Below are 23,638 nucleotides of genomic sequence, written 5' to 3'. Positions count from 1 at the left end.
GAAAAAGTTACTGAGCCATGTGGCTAACATAGATAAGAATAATTGGTTAATATAAGTTATAAGAGCTAATAAGAAGCCCGAGCTAATGGGCCAATCAGTTTATATCTAATGTAGACTCTCTGTGTAATTTTCTTTGGGGCTTACTGACTGTGGGGACCCGGTGGGGCAGAAACCCCAACAAGAAGCCCCTCATGTTACAGTATGGCACCAAATGTTCTGTTACAATACCTCTTCATTCTAAATAATTCATTCAGAGTAAAACGAATCTATTTCCCACTTAGATATTGTACTTCTATGATGTCTTAATGTATTTACCTATACATTTTCAAATTAAAAATAAGTTTTGAATATTTTTATTACCACACAGAAAAAGTGTCATTGAAAATTGAGTAACCACAACAAGAATCTGAGACTAGATCCTGTGAAGCCACAATACTGATTTCTTTCCCCCAAACATTAAGAAACAAATCCCTTGAGCAGTTAGAGTGTCCCAGTGGACTAAATTTCTATATTTGATAACAACATTTTTGTTTGTTTGTTTGGTTTTTTTACTTTAAAAATAATACAAATAAAAATTCTCACTTCCTCCCCTCCTCCCACTTCCTTCCTGCTCCCCCCCACCCACTCCAGTCCACAAAGAGGGCACGGGGCACCTTGCCTTGTGGGAAGTCCAAGGCCCTCCTCACTATATCCAGGCTAAGCAAGGAGTGCATCCAAAGAGAGTAGGATCCCCCCAAACCAGTACATGCAATAGACCCAAATCCCAATGACATTGTCATTGGCACCTCAGTCTGTGCCAACTGTCAACCACATTCAGAGGGACCAGTTTGATCCCATGCTCGTTCATTCCTAGTACAGTTGGAGTTGGTGACCTCCCATTAGCTCAGTCACACAATCTCAGTGGTGAGGCCTTCATGGTCCTGACTTCCTTGCTTATATTCTCCCTTCTTCTGTTCTCCAACTGGACCTTGGGAGCTCAGTCCAGTGCTATGATGTGTGATATTCAAGATACTCATCCATCTGACTATGGGACAAGGCCAGTTCAGGCACCCTCTCCTCTACTGCCCAGGGTCCTAGCTGAGTTCATCTCTGAGGATTTCAGACAACAACCCCTCCAGAGCCAAGCCTCTTGCTAACCCCAAAATTCTCCCTCAATTAAAATATCTTCTTCCCTGCTCCCATATCTGTCATTCATCTATCTCAACCATCCCACTACCCATAGCTCTCTCCCAAACCTCTTCTTCTCTCCTCTTTCTCACTTTCTTCCTTTCCCTCTCCCCCTCCTAACCCATTCTCCAACTTTTGTCCGGCAATCTTGTCTGCTTACAATTTCCAGGTTGATATATACTTGTTTTTCTTTTGATTTACCTTATTACATAGCTTCTCTAGGATCATGAACTATAGGCTCAATGTTTTTTATTTATGGCTATAATCCACTTATGAGTGAGTACATACAATATTAATATTTTTTGGGTCTGGGTTATCTCACTCAGGATAGTGCTTTCTACTTCCATCCAATTGCATGCAAAATTCAAGTTTCATTTTTTTTAAACTGCTGAGCAGTACTCTAATATATAGATTGCTATACATTCTTTATCCATTCTTCCATTGAGGGCATCTAGGTTTTTTTCAGGTTCTGGCTATTACAAATAACGCTGCTATGAACATAGTTGAACAAATGCTTTTGTAGTATGATTTGGCATCTCCTAGGTATATTCCCAAGAGTGGTATTGCTGGATCCTGAGGTAGCATGATTCCCAGTTTTCTTAGAAACTGCCACACTGATTTCCAAAGTGGTTGCACAAGTTTGCATTCTCACCAGCAATGGATGAGTGTTCCCCTTATGCCACATCCTCTCCAGTATCAGCTATCATTGATTATTTTGATCTTAGCCATTCTGACAGGTGTAAGATGGTATCTCAAAGTTGTTTGATTTACATTTCCCTGAAAGCTAAGGAAGAAGAACATGTCCTTAAGTATCTTTTGCCCATTTGAAATTCTTCTGTTGAGCATTCTCTGTTCATTTCAGTACCCCATTTTAATTGGTTTATTTAGAAATTTAATGTCTACTTTCCTGTGTTCTTTATATATTTTGGACATTAGTCCTTTGTCTGATGTGAAGTTGGTGAAGATCTACTCCCATTCAGTATCTTACCTTTTTGTCTTATTGACTGTTTCCTTTGCTTTACAGAAGCTTCTCACTTTCAGGAGGCCCATTTATTCATTGCTGCTCTTATTATCTGTGCTACTGGGGTTACACATAGGAAGTGGTCTCCTGTGCCCATGCATTTCAGGCTACTTCCCACTTTCTCTTCTATCAGGTTCAGTGTGGTCAGATTTATATCTATTTGGAATTGAATTTTGTGCATGGTATGGATATGAATATATTTTCATTCTTCTACAGGTTGACAGCCAGTTATGCTTTAGGAGATGCTAGCACATGCTTTAGGACCTACACATTGATGAATATCCATCAGCTGATTATATTCTATGACCATTTACTTAGGCCCACTTAGGATGATACTAATTGAAGTAGAATGGGGTTTTATTTATTAAGTCATCTCCTGCTACAGTACTATAGAAACTGTGAAGTGAATGGCTCTACGTTATGGAACAATGTAGAAAGTTCTTTCTTCAGTCAGCATCCAGTCTCATAAATTGGAAAATAGCTGTGTTTAAAACAGAACACTTTTTGGACAAATTGAAAGTAGAAAAATAGCATTAATTCTCTAAAAGAATTTGGGGTTGCTTATTGGTGTGCAGGTTGTAAAAACAGGGCAGAAAATTCAATTTTTTCTCTGATTTTCATAGTCTAGCCTTCAAATAATATTTATGGTGACATTTCATACAACATACAAAGCAACTTACTGCATATTCAAAATTTTGTTGAAATGCTCATTTTCTATATACCAATGCACTACTACAAGTTAACAGGGGCAAACTACCACCAAGATTACTAGTCTTCATTCTGCTTTCTTCTCCAAAAACTCTTGGAATGAATGAAACTGACCAAAAACAGCTGCATTATTGTGCACAAAAAGAAAAAAAAATATTTGTTTAACTGTATGCCTGACCAGTGTAATTGTGAAATGTCTTTCATATAAGTTTATAAAATAGGCATCCATATATTCCCAAGTGCTGGTATTTCTGTGGACAAACATAGAGACTTGTGCATTCCTGATTCCCTCTTTTTGAAAGCATTTCCTCAAACACTGAGATCTTCAACATTCTTCTCAGAGGCACTCCGTCTGAAGTCTGAAGTCTATGTGATGAATATATATGAGATAAATTCAGGTAGTTTTATGACATTTCTCATCTTTGTAGAAATTAAAGCCCCTCTGTGGATGTACCATATACCAAAGAAATGGACATTTTTAAAGATAAATACCATATACCAAAATTAAATCAAGACTAGGTTAACAGTTTAAATAGACCTATAATGTGCGAGGAAATAGAAGCTGTCATCAAAAACCTCCCAACCAAAAAAAGCCCAGGACCAGATGGTTTCAATGCAGAATTCTACCAGAACTTCCAAGAAAAACTAATACCTATAGTCCTTAATGTGTTCCACATAATAGAAACAAAAGTATCATTGCCAGACTCTTTTTATGAAGCTATACTACCCTGATACCAAAATCACACAGAGATTCAACCAAGAATGATAAATTCAGACCAATCTCACCCATGAACAACAATGCAAAAATTCTCAATAAAATACTGGCAAACCAAATCCAAGAATACATCAAAAAATCCTCCATTATGATCAAGTAGGCTTCATCCCAGGGATGCAGGGCTGGTTCAAAACATAAAAATCTATCAATGTAATCCATCATATAAATAAACTGAAAGAAAAAAACCATGTTATAATTTTATTAGATGCTGAAAAAGCTTTTGACAAATTCAACATCCTTTTATGATAATGGTCTTGGAGAGATTAGGGATACAAGGTTCATACCTAAATATAATAAAAGCAATATAAAGCAAGCCAACAGCTAACATCAAATTAAATGGAGATAAACTTAAAGCGATTCCACTAAAATCAGGAACAATAAAAGGCTGTCCACTCTCTCCATCTGTCTTCAATTTAGTGTTTGAAGTTCTAGCAATAAAAGTAAGACATCATAAAGAGATCAAGGGGATTCATATTGGAAAGGAAGAAGTCAAACTTTTGTTATTTGCAGCTGGTATGATAGTGTGCATAAGTGACCCCAAAACTTTACCAAAGAACTCCTATAACTGATAAATACCTTCAGTGATATGGCAGGATACAAGATCAACTCAAAAAATCAGCAGCCTTCCTATACACAAAGGATAAAGAAGTGGAGAGGGAAATCAGAGAAACATCGACTTTCACGAAAGCCATAAACATAACATAAAGTATCTTGGGGTACCACTAACCAAGGAAGTGAAAGACCTATTTGACAAGAACTTTAAGTCTTTGAAGAAAGAAATTGAAGAGGAAACCAGAAAATGGAAGAATCTTCCATGATTTTGGATTGTTCGGATCAGCATAATAAAAATGGGAATTCTGCCAAAGGCAATCTATATATTCAATGCAATCCCCATCAAAATCCCAACAAAATTTCACTGACCTTAAGAGAACAATAATCAAATTTCTATGAAAAAACAAAAAACTCAGGATAGCCCAAGCAATCCTATACAATAAAGGAAATTCCGGAGGCATTAACATCCCTGACATCAAACTCTATCACAGAGATATAGTAAAGAAAGCAGTTTGGTATTAGCATAAAAACAGAGGCGTTGAACAATGGAATCGAATGAAGACCTGAATATTAATCACAAACCTATTAACACCTGATTTTTGACAAAGAATCTAAGACTATACAATGGGAGAAAAAAGCATCTTTAAGAAATGGTGCTCCCAGTCTCTTGCCAACCCTATAATGGGCTCCCTTAATTAAGATATATACTTCTCTGCTAACATATCCATTCTTCCTCCATCCCATTTCCCTAATATCTCCCCATCCTCCCCTTCTCACTTCTCTCTTTCTATCTCCCCTTATCCCCACCCCACCCCTACTCCAAAGCTCTCAATTTTTGTCTACTTCCAATATCCAGGAAAATAACTACATGTTTTTCTTTGGGTTCGCCATCCTATTTAGCTTCTCTAGGATCATGAATTATAGGCTCAATGTCCTTTATTTATGGCTAGTGTCCAAGGAGATTACCCCAGTTTGGTCCTTGAGCAGCTGAGGAGAGGACATGTGAACTGGCCCTATACTATAGCCACACTGATGAATATCTTGCATATCACCATAGAACCTCCATCTGCTGATGGATGGAGATAGAGACAGAGACTCACATTGGAGCACTGGACTGAGCTCCCAAGGTCCAAATGAGGAGCAGGAGAGAGAACATGAGCAAGGAAGTCAGGACTGCAAGGTGTGCGTCCACCCACGGAGATGGTAGGAATGGTTTAATGGGAGCACACCAAGTCCAGCTGAACTGGGACTGATGGAGCATGTGATCAAACCAGACTCTCTGAACGTGGCTGACAAGGAGGGCTGACTGAGAAGTCAAGGACAATGGTACTGGATTTTGATTCTACTGCATGTACTGGTTTGTGGGAACCTCGTCTGTTTGGATGGAACCTTCCTAGACCTGGATGGAGGGGGGAGGACCTTGGACTTCCCACAGGGCAGGGAACCCTGACTGCTCTTTGGACTGGAGAGGGAGAGGGAGGGGAAGTGGGATTAAGAGGAGGGCAATGGGAGGAGGGAAGGAGGTGAAAATTTGTAATAATAATAATTAATAAAAAAAATAAAAAAGAAATTGTGATCCCATAACAAATGGTAGAATAATGAAAATAGATTCATGTCTATCACCACACATAAAAATCAAATCCAAATGGATTAAAGACCTCCATATAAATCCCACCACACTGAACCTGAAAGTAGAAAAAGTGGGAAGTATCCTGCAATACATGGGCACAGGAGACCACTTCCTATTTATAACCCCAGTAGCACAGATAATAAGACCAACCATGAACAAATGTGACCTCCTGAAACTGAGAAGCTTCTGTAAAGCAAAGGACACAATCATCAAGACAAAAAGACAACCTACTGAATGGGAGAAGGTCTTCACCAACCCCACATCAGACAAAGGTCTGATCTCCAAAATATATAAAGAACTCAAGAAACTAGACATTAAAAATCTAAATAACCCAATTAAAAATGGGGTACTGAACTGAAAAGAGAATTCTCAACGGAAGAAGTTCAAATGGCCAAAAGATACTTAAGGAAATGTTCAACTTCCTTAACTATCAGGGAAATGCAAATCAAAACAACTTTGAGATACCATTTTACACCTGTCAGAAAGGCTAAACTCAAAAACACCAATGATAAACTGCTGGAGAGGATGCGGAATAAGGGGTAACACTCATCCATGCATTGATGTTGGGAATGTGAACTTGTTCAACCACTTTGGAAATAGTTTCTCAGAAAATTGAGAGTCAACCTTCCTCAGGATCCAGTGATACCACTATTAGAAATATACCCAAGAGGTGCCCAATCATACTACAAAAGCATTTCTTCAACTATGTTCATAGCAGTATTATTTGGAATCGCCAAATCCTGGAAACAACCTAGATGTCCCTCAATGGAAGAATGGATAAAGAAAGTGTGGTACATCTACATATTAGAGTACTACTCATTGGTAAAAAAAACAATGACATCTTGAATTTTGCATGCAAATGGATAGAAATAGAAAACACTATCCTGAGTGAGATAACCCAGACCCAAATTGATGAATATGGTATGTACTCACTCATTACTGGATTCTAGCCATAAACAAAGGTTATTGAGCCTATAATTCATGATCCTAGAAAAGCGAAGTAATAAGGTGAACCCAAAGAAAAACATATATTTATCCTCCTACTCTGTTTGGATGTTCACCTTCCTAGACTGGATGGAGGGGGAAGGACCTTGGACTTCCCACAGGGCAGGGAACCTTGACTGCTCTTTGGACTGGAGAGGGAGGGGAAGGGGGGTGGGGGCAAGGAGAGGGAAATGGGAAGAGGGGAGGAGAGGGAAAGTTTTAATAAAATTTTTAATAAAGTAAAAAATTTTAGCAAAATAAGCTTAATTAATAAACTATTTCTAAAATGTAAAAAAGAAAAACATATATAGATCCTCCTGGAAATTGGAAATAGACAATATTTCCAGGCAGAAGCTAGGAGCATGGGGGTAGGTATGGAGTGAGGGAAGGAGAGAGAAGGAAGGAGAAGTGAGAAGGGGAGGGTTGGGGAGAGCTTGGGGGAATGGGATGGTTGAGATGGAGGAAGGAAAGATATGGGAGCAGGGAAGAAGATATCTTAATTAAGGGAGCTATTTTGGAGTTGGAAGGAAGCTTGGTTCTAGAGGGTTTCTCAGGTGAACATGGGATGTCCCTAGCGAGGACCCTGGGCAGTGGAGGAGAGGGTGCCTGAACTTCCCTTAGTCAGAATGATGGCTATCTTGAATATCACCATAGAACCCTCGTCTGGAGACAGATGGAGATAGAGACAGAGACCCATTCGGAGCACGGGACTGAGCTCCCAAGGTCCAGCTAAAGAGCAGAAGGAGGGAGAATATGAGTAAGGAGGTCAGTTTTTATTTTTTTATTGCTTTATAAATAATACCATTCAAATGTCCACTTCCTCTCCTCCTCCCATTTCCTTCCCGCTCCCCTCGACCCTTCCAACTCCCTCTTCAGTATTAAGAGAAGGCAAGGTACCCTGCCCTGTCAACTGTGAGGGGTTGGTCCACCCACTGAGATAGTGTGCCTGAAATAATGGGAGCTCACCAAAGCCAGCTGGACTGGGACTGAACCTACATGGGAACAAACTGGACAGACGGAATGTGGCTGACAATTGGGGCAGACTGACAAACCAATGATAATGGCACTGGGATTTGTGTCTATTGCATGTACTGGCTTTTTGGGATCCTAATCTATTTGGATGCATACCTTCCTAATCCTGGATTTAGTGGAGAGGGCCTTGGACTTTCCACAGGGCAGGGTACCTTGCTTTCTCTTAATACTGAAGGGGGAGTTGGAAGGGTCAAGGGGAGCGGGAAGAAAATGGGAGGAGGAGAGGAAGTGGACATTTGAATGGTATTATTTATAAAGCAATAAAAAATAAAAAATCAAGTATCAAATAAAAGAAAATGTCATTCATCTAGCATTTGACAAAAAAATAGGTCAGATAGTATACTATCAATTGAAACACCTAAATGCTCTAGAACAAAAAGAAATATGGGCATACAAAAGGAATAGACACAGAACATAATCAAACTGAATTATGTATTGAATAAGTTAATTAAAAGAGAACAATAAAAGAGACAATGAAACTAAAAATTGATTCTTTGAGAAAACCAACCAGAAAGCTTAATCCTTTTTCAAACTAACTTGAAGATTGACTATCTAAATTAACAAAATCAGAAATAAAAGGTGAGACAAAAATATACATCAAGGAATTCTAGATAATCATTAGCTCTCAGGTAAAAAACTTACTATAACAGAATCAGTAAATCTAAAAGAAAAGGATAATTTCTCAGTAGAACTATCAGATTCAATCAAGATCAGAGAAGCAATAGAAATACTCTTGCAATTCCTCAGGAAATATAAACAATCATTAAGTGTCTCACGACCAAATAAAACCCAAAGAAAGATAATTTTAGCACAGAAGATTACTAGACATTTCAGTAAGAGTGAATATTGGGCTTCTTCAAGTTATTCTACAAAATAAAAAGAGAAACTAAATTGCCAACTTCACTTTATGAGACCACAGTCACCTGATACACAATCTACAAATAATTCAAATGTGAACAAAAATTCCAATGAATTTCCCTTTTGAATATCTGTGTAAAATGCTCAATAAAATACTTGCAAACTGAATCCAAGAATACATCACAAAGATTATGACCACTTAGTCTTTATCCCAGAGTTTCAGGGATGGTCCAACATATGAAAATCAGTCAATATAATTCACCATATAGGCAAGCTGAAGAAAAATACCACATCATAATCCCATTTGACGCCAAAATTCCATTGACAAATTCTAACAGACTTTCATGAAAATAGTCTTTGGGAAAGTATGAATTCAGAGAACATACCCAAACATAATACACCTATTTACAGCTTTCCTAGACCCATCATAATTATAATAGAAAAAACTGAAAAAATTTCTATCAAAATCAAGACCAGGTCAAGGTTGACTATGTCCTAGATGACTATTCAACACATTATTAGAACTTTTAGTAAGAGCAGTAAAACTGTTAAAGAACATCAAAAGTCTACAAATTGAAAAATAATATTTTAAATATAGGTATTTGCAGAATATATGACAGCATATATAAGTGGCTCAGAAAATTCTAGCACAGAATCCCTACAGCTGATCATTCCTAAAGTGGTGGGATACAACAGAAAGTAAAAAACATATGAAGCCCCTCTATTTTGTAATGACAAAGAGAATACAAAAAATAGTTAAACAAATAACCATGATAACCAGAAGTGATGTAAAATATCTCTATGTTCCTCTACAAAGTGAGTGAAAGACTTTTATATTGTATATTTTGATTACTTTCTAACTATCATATTACATTCAATGTTCCCAAGAGTAATAATAAAGTTTGTGTTGACTTGGATGTTGTAGCTAGCTACTCATGACCAAAATCAACTACAGAATTTTTGCAGAAGTGAGGACAGATAGCCATAGGAAGTAATAGTGAGCCTCTAGAGAGGGACTTGACTCTTTTGGATGGGGAAAAAAGAGATAGGTGGGCACTTGTTACTTCTCCGCTACTCCTCGCATCATTCAGGCTCTTACATTGATAGCTGACTTCTGAGTTTTTATTGATAAAAAATAATTAGATAAAACCATCATATGGCATTCAACTCTGGGCTGAAAATCAAGAGGTAGTCAATCACCCTGGGCTTTGCAGCTACTTTAGTGACTGCCACCAATGCTGGATTTTCTTCCATTGCTGCCAGTCCTCAAAATAAGTCTGTCATCTTCCTTTTTCAGTCTCTTACAAGAGTCCCTAGCTGTTGCCCATTCCCTGAGCCCAAACGCTACAGGCCTTAAAGTTTACAGGCAAAGGAGCTCTTACTGTAACTATAGTTGCTGGCTGATCACTGACCAACTCTTCCTACAGGCAGCCCCATTCCCTCACATCTTGAAACAGTTTCCTCTTTTACACATTTCCATGTCTACTTTAGTGGCTTGTTCTCACTTTCCATGGTTTGTAGGCTTTCCTTGGACCCAATATTCCAGCTGCTTCTACTTCAGTTGAGCTGCTTCAGCATAGATATGAACATACATACACACATAACAGAGAAACTGCTACACACAGAGATACTCACATTCATGGAGAGAAAAATGTATATTATAGCCACATACTCATTTATATATACTCACTTATTTGTGCAATGACATACAGATAAACTTTGGCTTATATAGACAGAGAAACATATAAAATCCAAAGATACACAGAAAGAAAATATGCAAAAAGATAGATAAACACACATACATTCATATTCTCAGACAAATACACATAGGGAGAAATATACATATACAAAAAACCACACAATGAGACAATGATATAGACAAATTTATGCACATAAACAAAGACATAACACAGACACACATAGCAACACAGATATACATATTTGCAAGCACATACAAAGAAATATGAAGAACATACACATAGGCACATGAAGAGACATGTATTTACAAACAAACACAGGAAGTTATACATAAAAAACTCCCAGCAAAAAGACACTGACATAAGGAAAATTTATGTTCATTTCTAAAAGCAGATAGAGATGCAGCTATAGAGAAGCATACATCATACACAAAACACACATATTATAGCAACACAGATATAGACCAGATACAAATAAATACACAAACATACATCATACAAAGTGAGAAATCTCCATTCATATAAATGAATATGCATGCACCCACTGAACTGAATCACAAAACAATTACTTCTGTAATTACTCTCAGAGTTATATATGAGGTTCCCAGAGGCTACATGGGGGCAGAATCAGTTAAGAAAACTTATGGAAAACATCACCCTCACTAATTAACACATATGTGACAATTAACAAAGGAGGGTTCATCTTATTAACATGGAGAACATTAATAACTAAAGACTGATAGGTTTTCAGTATTAGGATGGGACGACGATATTCATGTGCTTTGTAGCAATCACTGATTTTCATTGATAATTAGTTATTTCCCCTTCATAGTCTGTATTAGAAATTTATATCAAAGTCTAGATTTATTTCCATAGCAGGAAAATGTTCAAAAATCTTTGTATTTGGTGAATATTTCTTAAAACACTAGATTTGGGCATCTGAGAGCCTCTAAACACTATGGCATTGATGACACCAAATATAATCCAATAAAAGAAACTCTACTTTCAAGTATGTAATATCAGATTTTTTCCTATCGTCCAGTGACTGGTTATCTTATTGAGGAATCTCATGCACTGCATGGGACACAGCATGCACAGCACTGTATACATCATATGTTCTCTTACTAAAGGCCATGTCAAAAGTCTGTACCATTAGTCATTCCAATGAGGCACTGAATGAGAAGTTCTTCAGTGTCTGACACATAGAAGCTGATACATCTAAACCTCAACCCCCTGGTCTTGCCACATTTTCACCTGAGTTTTAGGAATTGGTTCATGTAAGGTCAAAATTTAAAAAGCACAAATCTCAGCAGGCAGATTTGTAAAAGTTAACATGCCAATGGTATAAGTGTGAAGTCTCTATTTCTTTTTTTTAATTTTATTTATTATTTAAAAAAAATACTGCTTCTCAGTCAGCCCCCGCTGTTGGCCACATTCAGAGAGACGGGTTTGGTCGCATGATCCATCAGTCCCATTCCAACTGGAGTTGGTGATCTCCCATTAGTTCTGTCCCACCGTCTCCATGAGTGGGCGCACCCCTCTCGTTCCTGACTTTCTCCCTCATGTTCTCGCTCCTTCTGCTCCTCATCAGGACCTTGGGAGCTCAGTCCAGTGCTCCAATGTGGGGCTCAGTCACCTTCCCCATCTGTCGCCAGCTGGAGGTTCCCTCACGGTCCTGACTTTCTTTCTCATGTTCTCTCTCCTTCTGCTCCTCATCAGGACCTTGGGAGCTCAGTCCGGTGCTCCAATGTGGGGCTCTGTCATTTTCTTCATCTATCGTCAGGTGGAGGTTCTATGGTGATATGCAAGAAATTCATCAGTATGGCTATAGGAACTGGCCTTTTCAGGCTCCCTCTCCTCAGCTGCCCAAGGAACTAACTGGGGGCGTCTCCCTGGAAACCTGGGAACCCCTCTAGGGTCAAGTCTCTTGACAACCCTCAGGTAGCTCCTTAAATTAAGATATATGCTTCCCTGCTCCCATAACCACCCTTCCTATATCCCAAGCACCCCATTCCTCCGAGCTCCCCCGGTTCTCCCCTTCACACTTTTCTCTCCCCATCTTCCCTTGGCCCAGTCTTGCCCAACCCTCAAGTTCCCAATTTTGCCTGGCGATCGTGTCTACTTCCAATATCCAGGAGGATTACTATATCTTTTTTTTGGGAGTTCACCTTCTTATTATCTTCTCAAGGATCCCAAATTTATAGGCTCGATGTTCTTTAATTATGGCTAGAAACCGATTATGAGTGAGTACATCCCATGTTCATCTTTTTGGGTCTGGGTTACCTCACTCAGAATAGTGTTTTCTATTTCCATCCATTTGCCTGCAAAATTCAAGATGTCATTGTTTTTTACCGCTGAGTAGTATTCTAGCATGTATATATTCCACAGTTTCTTCATCCATTCTTCCACTGAAGGGCATCTAGGTTGTCTCCAGGATCTGGCTATTACAAATAATGCTGCTATGAACATAGATGAGCATATGCTTTTGTTGTATGATTGGGCATCTCTTGGGTAGATTCCCAAGAGTGGAATTGCTGGGTCCTGGGGTAGGTTGATCCCGAATTTCCTGAGAAACCGCCACACTGCTTTCCAAAGTGGTTGCACAAGTTTGCATTCCCACCAGCAATGGATGAGTGTACCCCTTACCCCACAACCTCTCCAGCAAAGGTTATTATTGGTGTTTTGGATTTTAGCCAATCTGACAGGTGTAAGATGATATCTCAAAGTTGTTTTGATTTGCATTTCCCTGATAGCTAGGGAGGTTGAGCATGACCTTAAGTGTCTTTTGGCCATTCGAACTTCTTCTGTTGAGAATTCTCTGTTCAGTTCAGCGCCCCATTTTTTAATTGGGTTAATTGGCATTTTACCGTCTAGTCTCTTGAGTTCCTTATATATTTTAGAGATCAGACCTTTGTCAGTTTCAGGGTTGGTGAAGATCTTTTCCCAGTCAGTAGGCTGCCTTTGTGTCTTAGTGACAATGTCCTTTGCTTTACAGAAGCTGCTCAACTTCAGGAGGTCCCATTTATTCAATGTTGCCCTTAAAGTCTGTGCAGCTGGGGTTATGCGTAGGAAACGGTTCCCTGTGCCCATTTGTTGTAGAGTACTTCCCACTTTCTCCTCTATCAAGCTCAATGTGTTCAAATTAATATTGAGGTCTTTAATCCATTTGGACTTGAGTTTGTGCATGGTGATAGATATGGATCTACTTTCATTCTTCTACAGGTTGACATCCAGTTATGCCAGCACCATTTGTTGAAGATGCCCTCTTTCTTCCATTGTGTACTTTTGGCTCCTTTATCAAAAATCAGGAGTTCATAGGTTTGTGGGTTAAGATCCGGGTTTTCTATACGATTCCATTGGTCAACTTCTCTGTTTTTATGCCAATACCAAGCTGTTTCAATACTGTAGCTTTGTAATAGAGTTTGAAGTCAGGGATGGTAATGCCTCCAGAAGAACCTTTATTGTATAAGATTTTTTTGGCTATCCTGGGTTTCTTGTTTTTCCATATAAAGTTGATTATTGTCCTCTCAATCTCTGTGAAGAATTTTAATGGGACCTTGATTGGGATTGCATTGAATCTATAGATTGCTTTTGGTAGAATTGCCATTTTTACTATGTTGATCCTCCCAATCCACGAGCAGGGGAGATCCTTCCATTTTCTGGTATCCTCTTCAATTTCTTTCTTCAAGACTTAAAGTTCTTGTCAAATAAATCCTTCACTTCCTTGGTTAGAGATACTCCCAGATATCTTATGCTATTTGTGGCTATTGTGAAAGGTGATACTTCTCTGATTTCCCTCTCTGCTTCCTTATCCTTTGTGTATAAAAGGGCGACTGATTTTTTGGAGTTGATCTTGTAACCTGCCACGTTACTGAAGGAGTTTATCAGCTGTAGGAGTTCTTTGGTGGAGTTTTTAGGGTCGCTTATGTATACTATCATATCATCTGCAAATAATGAAAGTTTAACTTCTTCCTTTCCAAATTGGATCCCCTTGATTCCCTTATGTTGTTTTATTGCTATTGCTAGAACTTCAAGCACTATATTGAAGAGATAAGGAGAGAGTGGACAGCCTTGTCGTGTTCCTGAATTTAGTGGGATAGCCTTGAGTTTCTCTCCGTTTAATTTGATGTTAGCTGTCGGCTTGCTGTAAATAGCTTTTATTATATTTAGGAATGACCCTTGTATCCCTAATCTCTCCAAGACCTTTATCATAAAAGGGTGCTGAATTTTGTCAAATGCTTTTTCAGCATCTAATGAGATGACCATATGGTTTTTTTCCTTCAGTTTATTTATATGATGGATTACATTGATAGATTTTCGTATGTTGAACCAGCCCTGTATCTCTGGGATGAAGCCTACTTGATCGTAATGGATAATTTTTCTAATGTGTTCTTGGATTCGGTTTGCCAGTATTTTATTGAGAATTTTTGCGTCAATGTTCATGAGTGAGATTGGCCTGTAATTCTCTTTCTTGGTTGAGTCTTTGTGTGGTTTAGGTATCAGGGTAACTGTAGCTTCATAGAAGGAATTTGGCAGTGACTCTTGTGTTTCTATATTATGAAATACCTTAAGGAGTATAGGTATTAGGTCTTCTTGGAAGTTCTGGTAGAATTCCGCATTGAAACCATCTGGTCCTGAGCTCTTTTTGGTAGGAACGTTTCTGATAACAGTTTCTAATTCTTCGCGACTAACAGGACGATTTAGAGCATTTACCTGGTCCTGGTTTAACTTTGGTAAATGGTATTTATCTAAAAATCTGTCCATTTCTTTTACATTTTCCAATTTTGTGGCATACAGGCTTTTGTAGTAAGATCGAATGATTCTCTGAATTTCCTCTGTGTCTGTGGTTATGTCCCCCTTTTCATTTCTGATCTTATTAATTTGCGTGTTCTCCCTCTGCCGTTTGATTAGTTTGGCTAAGGGTTTGTCAATCTTGTTGATTTTCTCCAAGAACCAGCTTCTTCTTTCATTGATTCTTTGGATTGTTTTCTGTGTTTCTATTTTGTTGATTTCTGCCCTCAATTTGATTATTTCCAGTCTTCTACTTCTCCTAGGTGAATCTGCTTCTTTTTTTTCCAGAGCTTTCAGGTGTGCTGTTAAGTCACCAATGAGCGCTTTCTCAGTTTTCTTTAAGTGGGCACTTAGTGCTATGAACTTTCCTCTTCGCACTGCTTTCATTGTGTCCCATAGATTTGAGTATGTTGTGTCTTTGTTTTCATTAAATTCAAGAAAGACTCTAATTTCTTTCCTTATTTCTTCCTTGACTCAGGTGTGGGTCAGTAGTTGACTGTTCAGTTTCCATGAGTTTGTAGGCTTTCTGGGGGTAGCATTGTTGTTGAATTCTAATTTTAATCCATGGTGATCCGATAAGACACAGGTGGTTACTAATATTTTTTTGTAACTGTGGAAGTTTGCTTTGTTACCAATTATATGGTCAATTTTCGTAAAGGTTCCATGAGCCACAGAGAAGAAGGTATATTCTTTCCTATTTGGGTGGAATGTTCTATAGATGTCTGTTAAGTCCATTTGGTTCATTACCTCCATTAAGTCTTTCAATTCTCTGTTAGGTTTCTGTCTGATTGACCTGTCCATTGGTGAGAGAGGAGTGTTGAAGTCTCCAACTATTAGTGTGTGTGGTTTGATGGCTGCCTTGAGTTCTAGAAGTGTTTCTTTTACATAAGTGGGAGCTTTTATACTAGGGGCATAGATATTCAGGATTGAGACTTCATTCTGATGGATTTTTCCTGTTATGAGTATAAAGTGTCCCTTTCCATCTCTTCTGATTGATTTTAGTTTGAAGTCAACCTTGTTGGAAATTAGTATGGCCACACCCGCTTGTTTCTTAGGGCCATTTTCTTGATAAACCTTTTCCCAACCCTTTACTCTGAGTAGGTGTCTGTCTTTGTGGTTGAGGTGTGTTTCTTGTAAACAGCAAAATGTTGGATTCTGTTTTCATATCCAGTCTCTTAGCCTGTGCCTTTTTATAGGTGAATTGAGTCCATTGATATTAAGTGATATTAATGACCAGTGGTTGTTAACTTCAGTCATTTTTAGTAGTAGAGTTTGTGTGTTTCCCTTCTTCTAGTTGTGCTGGTGAAGGGTCGCTAGATGCCTGAGTTATTGTGGGCATTGTTGGACTCCTTGGTTTGTGATTTTCCTTCTATTACTTTCTGCAAGGCTGGATTTGTGGCTGCGTATTATTTAAATCTGTTTTTGTCCTGGAATATCTTGTTTTCTCCATCAATGGTGAATGCAAGCTTTGCTGGGTATAGTAGTCTAGGCTTGCATCCATGTTCCCTTAGTGTCTGTAGCACATCTATCCAAGCTCTTCTGGCTTTCATGGTTTCCATTGAGAAATCAGGTGTAATTCTGATAGGTTTCCCTTTATATGTTACTTGATCTTTTTCCTTTGCAGCTCTTAATATCTGTTCTTTATTCTGTATGTTTTGTGTTTTGATTATTATATGGCGTGGGGATGCTTTCTTTTGATCCAGTCTATTTGGTGTTCTGTAGGCTTCTTGTACCTTCATAGGAACATCCTTCTTTAGGTTGGGGAAGTTTTCTTCTATAATTTTGTTGAATATGTTTTCTGGGCCTTTGAGTTGTAATTCTTCTCCTTCTTCTACCCCAATTATTCTTAGGTTTGGTCTTTTCATGGTGTCCCAGATTTCCTGAATGTTTTGTGTTAAGAATTTGTTAGATTTGTTTAGTTCTTTAATCTGTGAGTTTATTTCCTCTATAGTATCTTCAGAATCCGAGATTCTTTCTTCCATCTCTTGTATTCGGTTGGAAATACTTGTCTCTGAAGTTTCTGTTCGTTTACTCAGAGTTTCCATTTCCAGTCGTCCCTCAGATTGTGTTTTCTTCAATACCTCCATTTCATTTATCAGGTCTTGTACTGTTTCCCTTACCTGTTTGATTGCTTTTCTTGTTTTTCTTGTTTTTTTTTTGGGGGGGGGGGTATCTTTGAGAGATTTATTTATTTCGTCTACCTTTTTGTTTGTCATCTCCATTTCTTTATGGCAGTTTTTTACCTCCTGTTTAAGGTCCTCTATTATTTTCATAAAGTACTGTTTAAGGTTGGTTTCTTCTATATCTTCTGGGGTAGGGTGTTCAATTCTTGTTTTTTCGGGATGTCTGGCTTGTGGTGATGTCATGTTGCCTTTCATGTTGTTGGAGGAGCTCCTGCATTGGCGCCTGCCCATCTCTTCCTTCAAAAAGAGCCCGGAGGCGTTTGGTGTCCTAGACCAATCTTTGCTGTGACTGAAACTGGTTGGATCTCCCCAGTGCCAGAGGAGGACCTATTCCTTGCGTCACAATCTGAAGGAGCCCGCACCCCTCCGCAGGAATCCTCAGACCTGCCTGGAGGCCAGAGTCTGACCCCTTTGGGTGGATGGCCTTAGAACAGGAGCAGGACACCTGAGAACACTAGGGAAAACTTGGGAGACCACAGGGATGGGAGGAAACCGACACAAGCCTGCAGAGGGAAGTGGGGGTGGTAGGGGGTCTGTGCTCTCTTCCAGGGCAGGTTGCCCCAGGGTCTGCATTCACTCACCAGTTCAGATGGAATGTCAGGGCACAGGATCAGGGATTCCAGGCAGCCCAGAGTCGCAGCCCAGACAAAAGGGGAAGTCTCTATTTCTTAAAGAGACATTTAACCTACTGTGAGGTGGTGACCCATATTCTTTTTTTTTTCTTTTTTTTCAGTTATTTATTTTTTATTTAAAAATTGCCACTCTCCTCCTCCATCCTCCTCCCCCCTTCCCTCCCCTCCCCTCCACCCACACCCCCACTCCCTCCCTCTTGAGGCCAAACAGCCATCGGGGTTCTCTACACTATGTTGAGACCAAGGTCCTCCCAACTCCCCCCAGGTCCAGGAAGGTGAGCAACCGAACTGACAAGGCTCACACAGAGCCCGTCCATGTCGTAGAGACCAAGCCCATCGCCATTGTCCTTGGCTCCTCGGTCAGCCTCCACCATCAGCCACCCTCAGAGAGTCCGATTTGGTCGCATGTTCCATCAGTCCCATTCCAAGTGGACTTGGTGGTCTCCCATTAGTTCTGTCCTGCCGTCTCAGTGGGTGAACGCATCCCTCATGGTTCTGACTTTCTCATGATCTCTCTCCATCCGCTCCTCATCAGAACTTTGGGAGCTCAGTCCGGTGCTCCAATGTGGGGCTCTGTCTCTATCTCCATCCATCGCCAGGTGAAGGTTAAGGCTCACAGTGAGCCCGTCCATGCTGTAGAGTTCACATTCATTGCCGTTGTCCTTGGTTTCTCAGTCCTCCTCCACCGTCAGCCACATTCAGAGAGCCCGGTTGGTCCTCTGTTCCATCAGTTCCATTCCAACTGGGCTTGGTGGTCTCCTGTTAGATCTGTCCCACTGTCTCAATGGTAAACGCACTCCTCACGGTCGTTAAGGGAAGCCATTCTAGGGTTGGCAGAGGCTTGACTCTAGAGGGGTTCCCAGGCGTCCAGGAAGACGCCCCCAGCTAGGTCCTTGGGCAGCTGAGGAGAGGGTGCCAGAAATGGCCAGATCCTATTGCCATACTCATGAATATCTTGCATATCACCACAGAACCTCCACCTGGCATTGGATGGAGAAAATGACAGAGCCCCACATAGGAGCACCGGACTGAGCTCCCAAGGTCCCGATGAGGAGCATAAGGAGGGAGATCCATGAGCAAGGAAGTCAGGCCCATATTCTTATGTACCCAGTGATTCACACATTCTAAAAACACACAGTTTGAGTACTGTCTGTGTCACCATAAATGAAAAAATAAATTGTGAGCTCAGTCCTGCGCTCCAGTGTGGGTCTCTGTTTCTATCTCCCTCCATTACCAGATGAAGCTTCTATGGTGATAAGCAAGATATTCATCAGTATGGCTATAGGAAAGGGCCATTTCAGGCTCCCTCTCCTCAGCTGCCCAAGGAACTAGCTGGGGACATCTCCATGGATACCTGGGACCCCCCTCTAGAGTGAAGTCTCTTGCTAACCCTAAAATGGCTTCCTTAATTAAGATATCTTCTTCCCTGCACCCCTATCCACCCTTCCTCCATCCCAACCATCCCATTCTCCCAGGGTCTCCCCATCCTCCCCTCCTCACTTTTCTATCCACATCTCCCCATCACCCCTTATGGCCACCCCACCCCCACCCCCAAGATCCCAATTTTTGCATGGCAATCTAGTCTACTTCCAATATCCAGGAGGCTCAAATGAGGAGCTGAAGGAGGCAGAACCTGAGCAAGGAAGTCAGGATTGTGAGGAGTGCGCCCACCTACTGAGACTGCAGGGCTGATCTAATGGGAGCTCACCAAGGCCAGCGTGACCTGGACTGAAAAACATGCGATCAAACCGGATTCTCTTAAGGTGTCGGACAATGAAGGCTGACTGAGAAGCCAAGAACAATGGCACTGGATTTTGATCCAACCGCATGTACTGGCTTTTGGGGAGCCTAGTCTGTTTAGATGTGCACCTTCCTAGACCCAGATGGAGTGGGTTGGACCTTAGACTTCCGGCAGGGCTGGGAACCCTGACTGCTCCTTGGACTGGCAAGGGAGGGGGAGGGGAGTTAAGGGGGGGGAATAGGAGGTGGGGAGGAGGTGGAAAATTTTAATAATAAAATAAGTAAATAAATAAGAAAGAAAAATAAATTGTGGATGATGTCATTATTTGTTTATAAAATACTTTAGGTCTTGACAACTAAAATGCATGTTGATTGCGATCATATTCACAAAGTCATAGCAGACTGTATGTTTTCCATCTCTTTTCTCAATTATGAGAGAAATTGAGCACCATCTTCATTTTTGAAGTGGGCAGCCCAGCCCAGTTTCAGTTTAAGTGAAGCATGAAAGAAATCATGGCTTGAACTAGAGATGCATCTTTGTTTGCTATCTCATACAAAGAGGAAAACTGATCATGATCACTTAGGATAGGATGGGCAGGTGCAAAGATCAGCTGAATGAATCACTCAGGTGCATAGGTAAGCTGAAGGGACACAGGGAACAGCATGAAGTAGCTTGAACTCCTGAGAACTTAGAAACACTGTTCTGCCAAGAGTTCTAGAAAGCCACCCCACTTGTTAAACTTTCCTCATCTCCATCTTTCACAAGGAAATGCAAAAGCCTCGTCAAGTTTCCGAATAGTAGCCTTTAACTACACATTTTGACATGCATATGTGGCCTTCATCTTCCTCACACATTTCTTAGCCTCTGGGATGGTACAAATAAACAAGAATTTCTTTCAAACATCCAAAAATACTCACTTGCTGAGATATATAGAGGTATGTGACTAGTCCTATTAGGACAGATGTTCAATAAGGTCCTCTAAACTCCATAGTATACATGAACTTGTCATTACAGACATAATTAGGGGAAGTTTCTTATTTTGTTCCTATAAAATGAATGGGACTGTGTAATTGTGACATCCTTGCTGGTAACTGAAATACTAGTGACATATTTGATAAAAGATCAGGGTCCTTGCTGACATCACCAATGCAAAAAGTCAAGATCAGAGCAAACTTACAGTTTTCATTTTGTGTTCTATATAAGGCAACAGTGTTTATTATGGTATGATCTATATATGATATTTGTAGTAAAAAGAAGGATTGGAAAATACTGGATAGTTTTCCCAACCTCCCTCAATAATTGAAACAAATGCCCTGTGTTGTGAGGTTGGAATGACATCAGTTGCTGGAAGTTTGAAAAAGCTTTAAAAGTTCATGAAAATAAATCTCCCATAAATAAGATGAGCCATTTGGAGCTTTCACAGAAAGGGCTGCCCTTCTCTGGTTTTTCGTGCTTGCATAGAAGATGAATAAAGGTTACAGGCTTTGATGAAACAGAAAACCTTATCATATATTCAGTTTGAAATTATTGAGCAAGATTAAATGTACATGTGATGCATTAGCCAAGATTCTGGTAACTTCTAAAAAACAAACTGAACTGGGTAAAGGCATTCAAGGAATGACTGTTGAGAGCACAGTAGTCTTCTGGGGCAACCTTTGGCTCCTGTACTAATAATTCCTTCATATTTAGTGGACAATATAGTTAACATATTCCCTCCTGTCTATAAACACCATCTTGTATTTTTTCTTCTTTATCGATTATTGGCAAAAACATTCTTTAAATATTTAATTTTTAATAAATTTAAATACCAGAATACAGTGGGTAAATAAATTCATCTCTGTGTATGGACATTAGGAATATTCATATAGACCATAAAAAGGGAATGGATTTCTAGGTTTTCAATAACATTTGTCTTTAGTTGCCACTGGTCTCGAATGTACAATGATATACCTACACCATTTATAAATGCAGAAATTAAGGATAATTATATCAGGTATATCTGAACAACATATATTTTCTTGTAGAGAGCAACTTTTGTCTACATTTGAGATGAGAACTTATGGAAATGAAACTCTAATGTCTGCACACTGAACATCAAAATATGTCAATGATTTGAGCTCTTGGTGTGGCATAGTGATCTAAAGTGCTATATTCGAAAAGAGCTATCAACGATACACAAAATCAAAAGTGCACATGCCCAAATTGGTAAAAGACAAAGCTATAATTAGTAAAATCATTGAAGAGAAAAATAAGATGTAAATGAGATAGTGTGGATAGTGAGTAAACAGTTTAGACCTAAAGAGAAGAGACACGTGCTTCTTAAATAATAGCAAAAAGCTAGTAGATCCCTATTCTCAAATGTTTTCAAGTATCATATGCTGCAGCTGTCACTCAGGCAAGTGCTAGGAAAGTTAGCAGTCACCACCTTTAGTGACAATTCCTCTTACAAAGAATGCAAAGATATCATTTATACTACAAATATTCTTTCTTTAGTTTAAAGAGACAGTGAAGAACTGTACTGTGGAAATAAAGGCCTATGGTTGTACATAAGTGAAGTATGGAGAAAAAGAATCATATAAGAATTTAACAGTGGGCAAGTCTCCTGTTTTCATTCTTTATGCAGCATTAGAAGACACAGTGTGACCACATGCAGAACATCTGAGAGAGTAACTAAATATCTATGTAAAAACTCTTTGGACCTAGGGGGTGCCACACATATTAGTTGCTTTGAGACATGCATCTGAAGCCGCATCGTCCATCACAGTATCTAATCAACATAAGTTTAGTTGCACCAATTTAGTCATGATATTTATTGACTAGTATGGGGTTTTCTTTTGATAAGATATCACTGGCCTACTCAAGTTGTGGAAACAGTCAAAAGGAGAGATATACATGGTGAACAAAGTTAAGTTGTACAATCCCCTTTTCCCTCAGCTTCCAGTCTTGTAAGTAGAAGAGTAACTAGGAAAATAATTTTACACCCCTGGACAAACTAAAAGTAAAAAAAAAAAATAAACAGCAATGGCTCTTAAAGAACATGGGCTGGTTCTTAGGTGTGGCAAACTGAAATAACAGAACAAAAGACTCTAAACATTGTTCTTGATTCTCATTTCTGACCACCTATCAAATATTCATGTTGACATTTACATTGAAATTCAAAGAAACTACTTTATATTCAGAATGTCGTTAAAATAATCTTTCTCCACAGGCTGCTGCAATGTTGTAAGGAGGAAGACACAACCTGTCACCAAATCTTCGTCCTTGTCTTTATTCTCATTCATTCTCCAAAAGCACCTGGGTTGAGTGAACCTGGACACAAGAAGTGGAATGTTCAGGAAAAAGAAGAGGAAAATCAAAGCGAACATCTTTGTCCTCCTTGAAGCCTGGGCAATGTGTGTTGTGAAGTGCTCTTCAGATCAGCACATTATATGGGTACCCAGATATTCCCACCTGCTTTTATTTCTGTAGCCAAAGGAGAGGCTATTTGTGTATTCATGATTCTTTTATTTCCCAGTTGATTCCTCAGCTCTGGAGGAATCTTGGACACTTTCTTCCCTGGGGGTTGTGCACCTGATATGCATGTAATCACAATTTGGTTCAGTAATATATATGGGGAGAATTCTTGTAGTTTCATGACATAATTTATTTTTGTGGAAATTATGGTTCCATGGGGGATGTCATTTTGAGAAAAATTTGCCTCCAGGAGAGCCAGAACAAACTTTTTATGTTAATGCCTTTAGAAATGATGTCAGTGGATTTTGTTAGATGATCCACATTGAGACATTCATCAAAGTTTCCGGAAGGACACACAAAGTCAAAATTCTTAGTTGCACATTGGGAATTCTTTCACAAAATCTGTGTCAAGGA

The 23,638-nt window shown here is 39.4% G+C and overlaps 1 protein-coding gene across 2 annotated transcripts in view; it reads right to left on the bottom strand.

Moving 5' to 3' along the window:
* Window positions 1–23,136, bottom strand: part of LOC119820508 (vomeronasal type-2 receptor 116-like) — a 44,740-nt gene extending 21,604 nt beyond the window's left edge. For both annotated transcript variants that reach the window (XM_038338910.1, XM_038338911.1), the window contains exon 1: window positions 22,940–23,136. In XM_038338910.1, coding sequence (XP_038194838.1) covers window positions 22,940–23,136 — 197 coding nt within the window. The remainder of the gene's footprint in view (window positions 1–22,939) is intronic.
* Window positions 23,137–23,638: the final 502 nt, after the last annotated feature.

This window comes from Arvicola amphibius, chromosome 8, assembly GCF_903992535.2.
Source record: "Arvicola amphibius chromosome 8, mArvAmp1.2, whole genome shotgun sequence".
Lineage (NCBI taxonomy): Eukaryota > Metazoa > Chordata > Mammalia > Rodentia > Cricetidae > Arvicola > Arvicola amphibius.
This window is presented reverse-complemented; position numbering and strand designations above follow the sequence as displayed.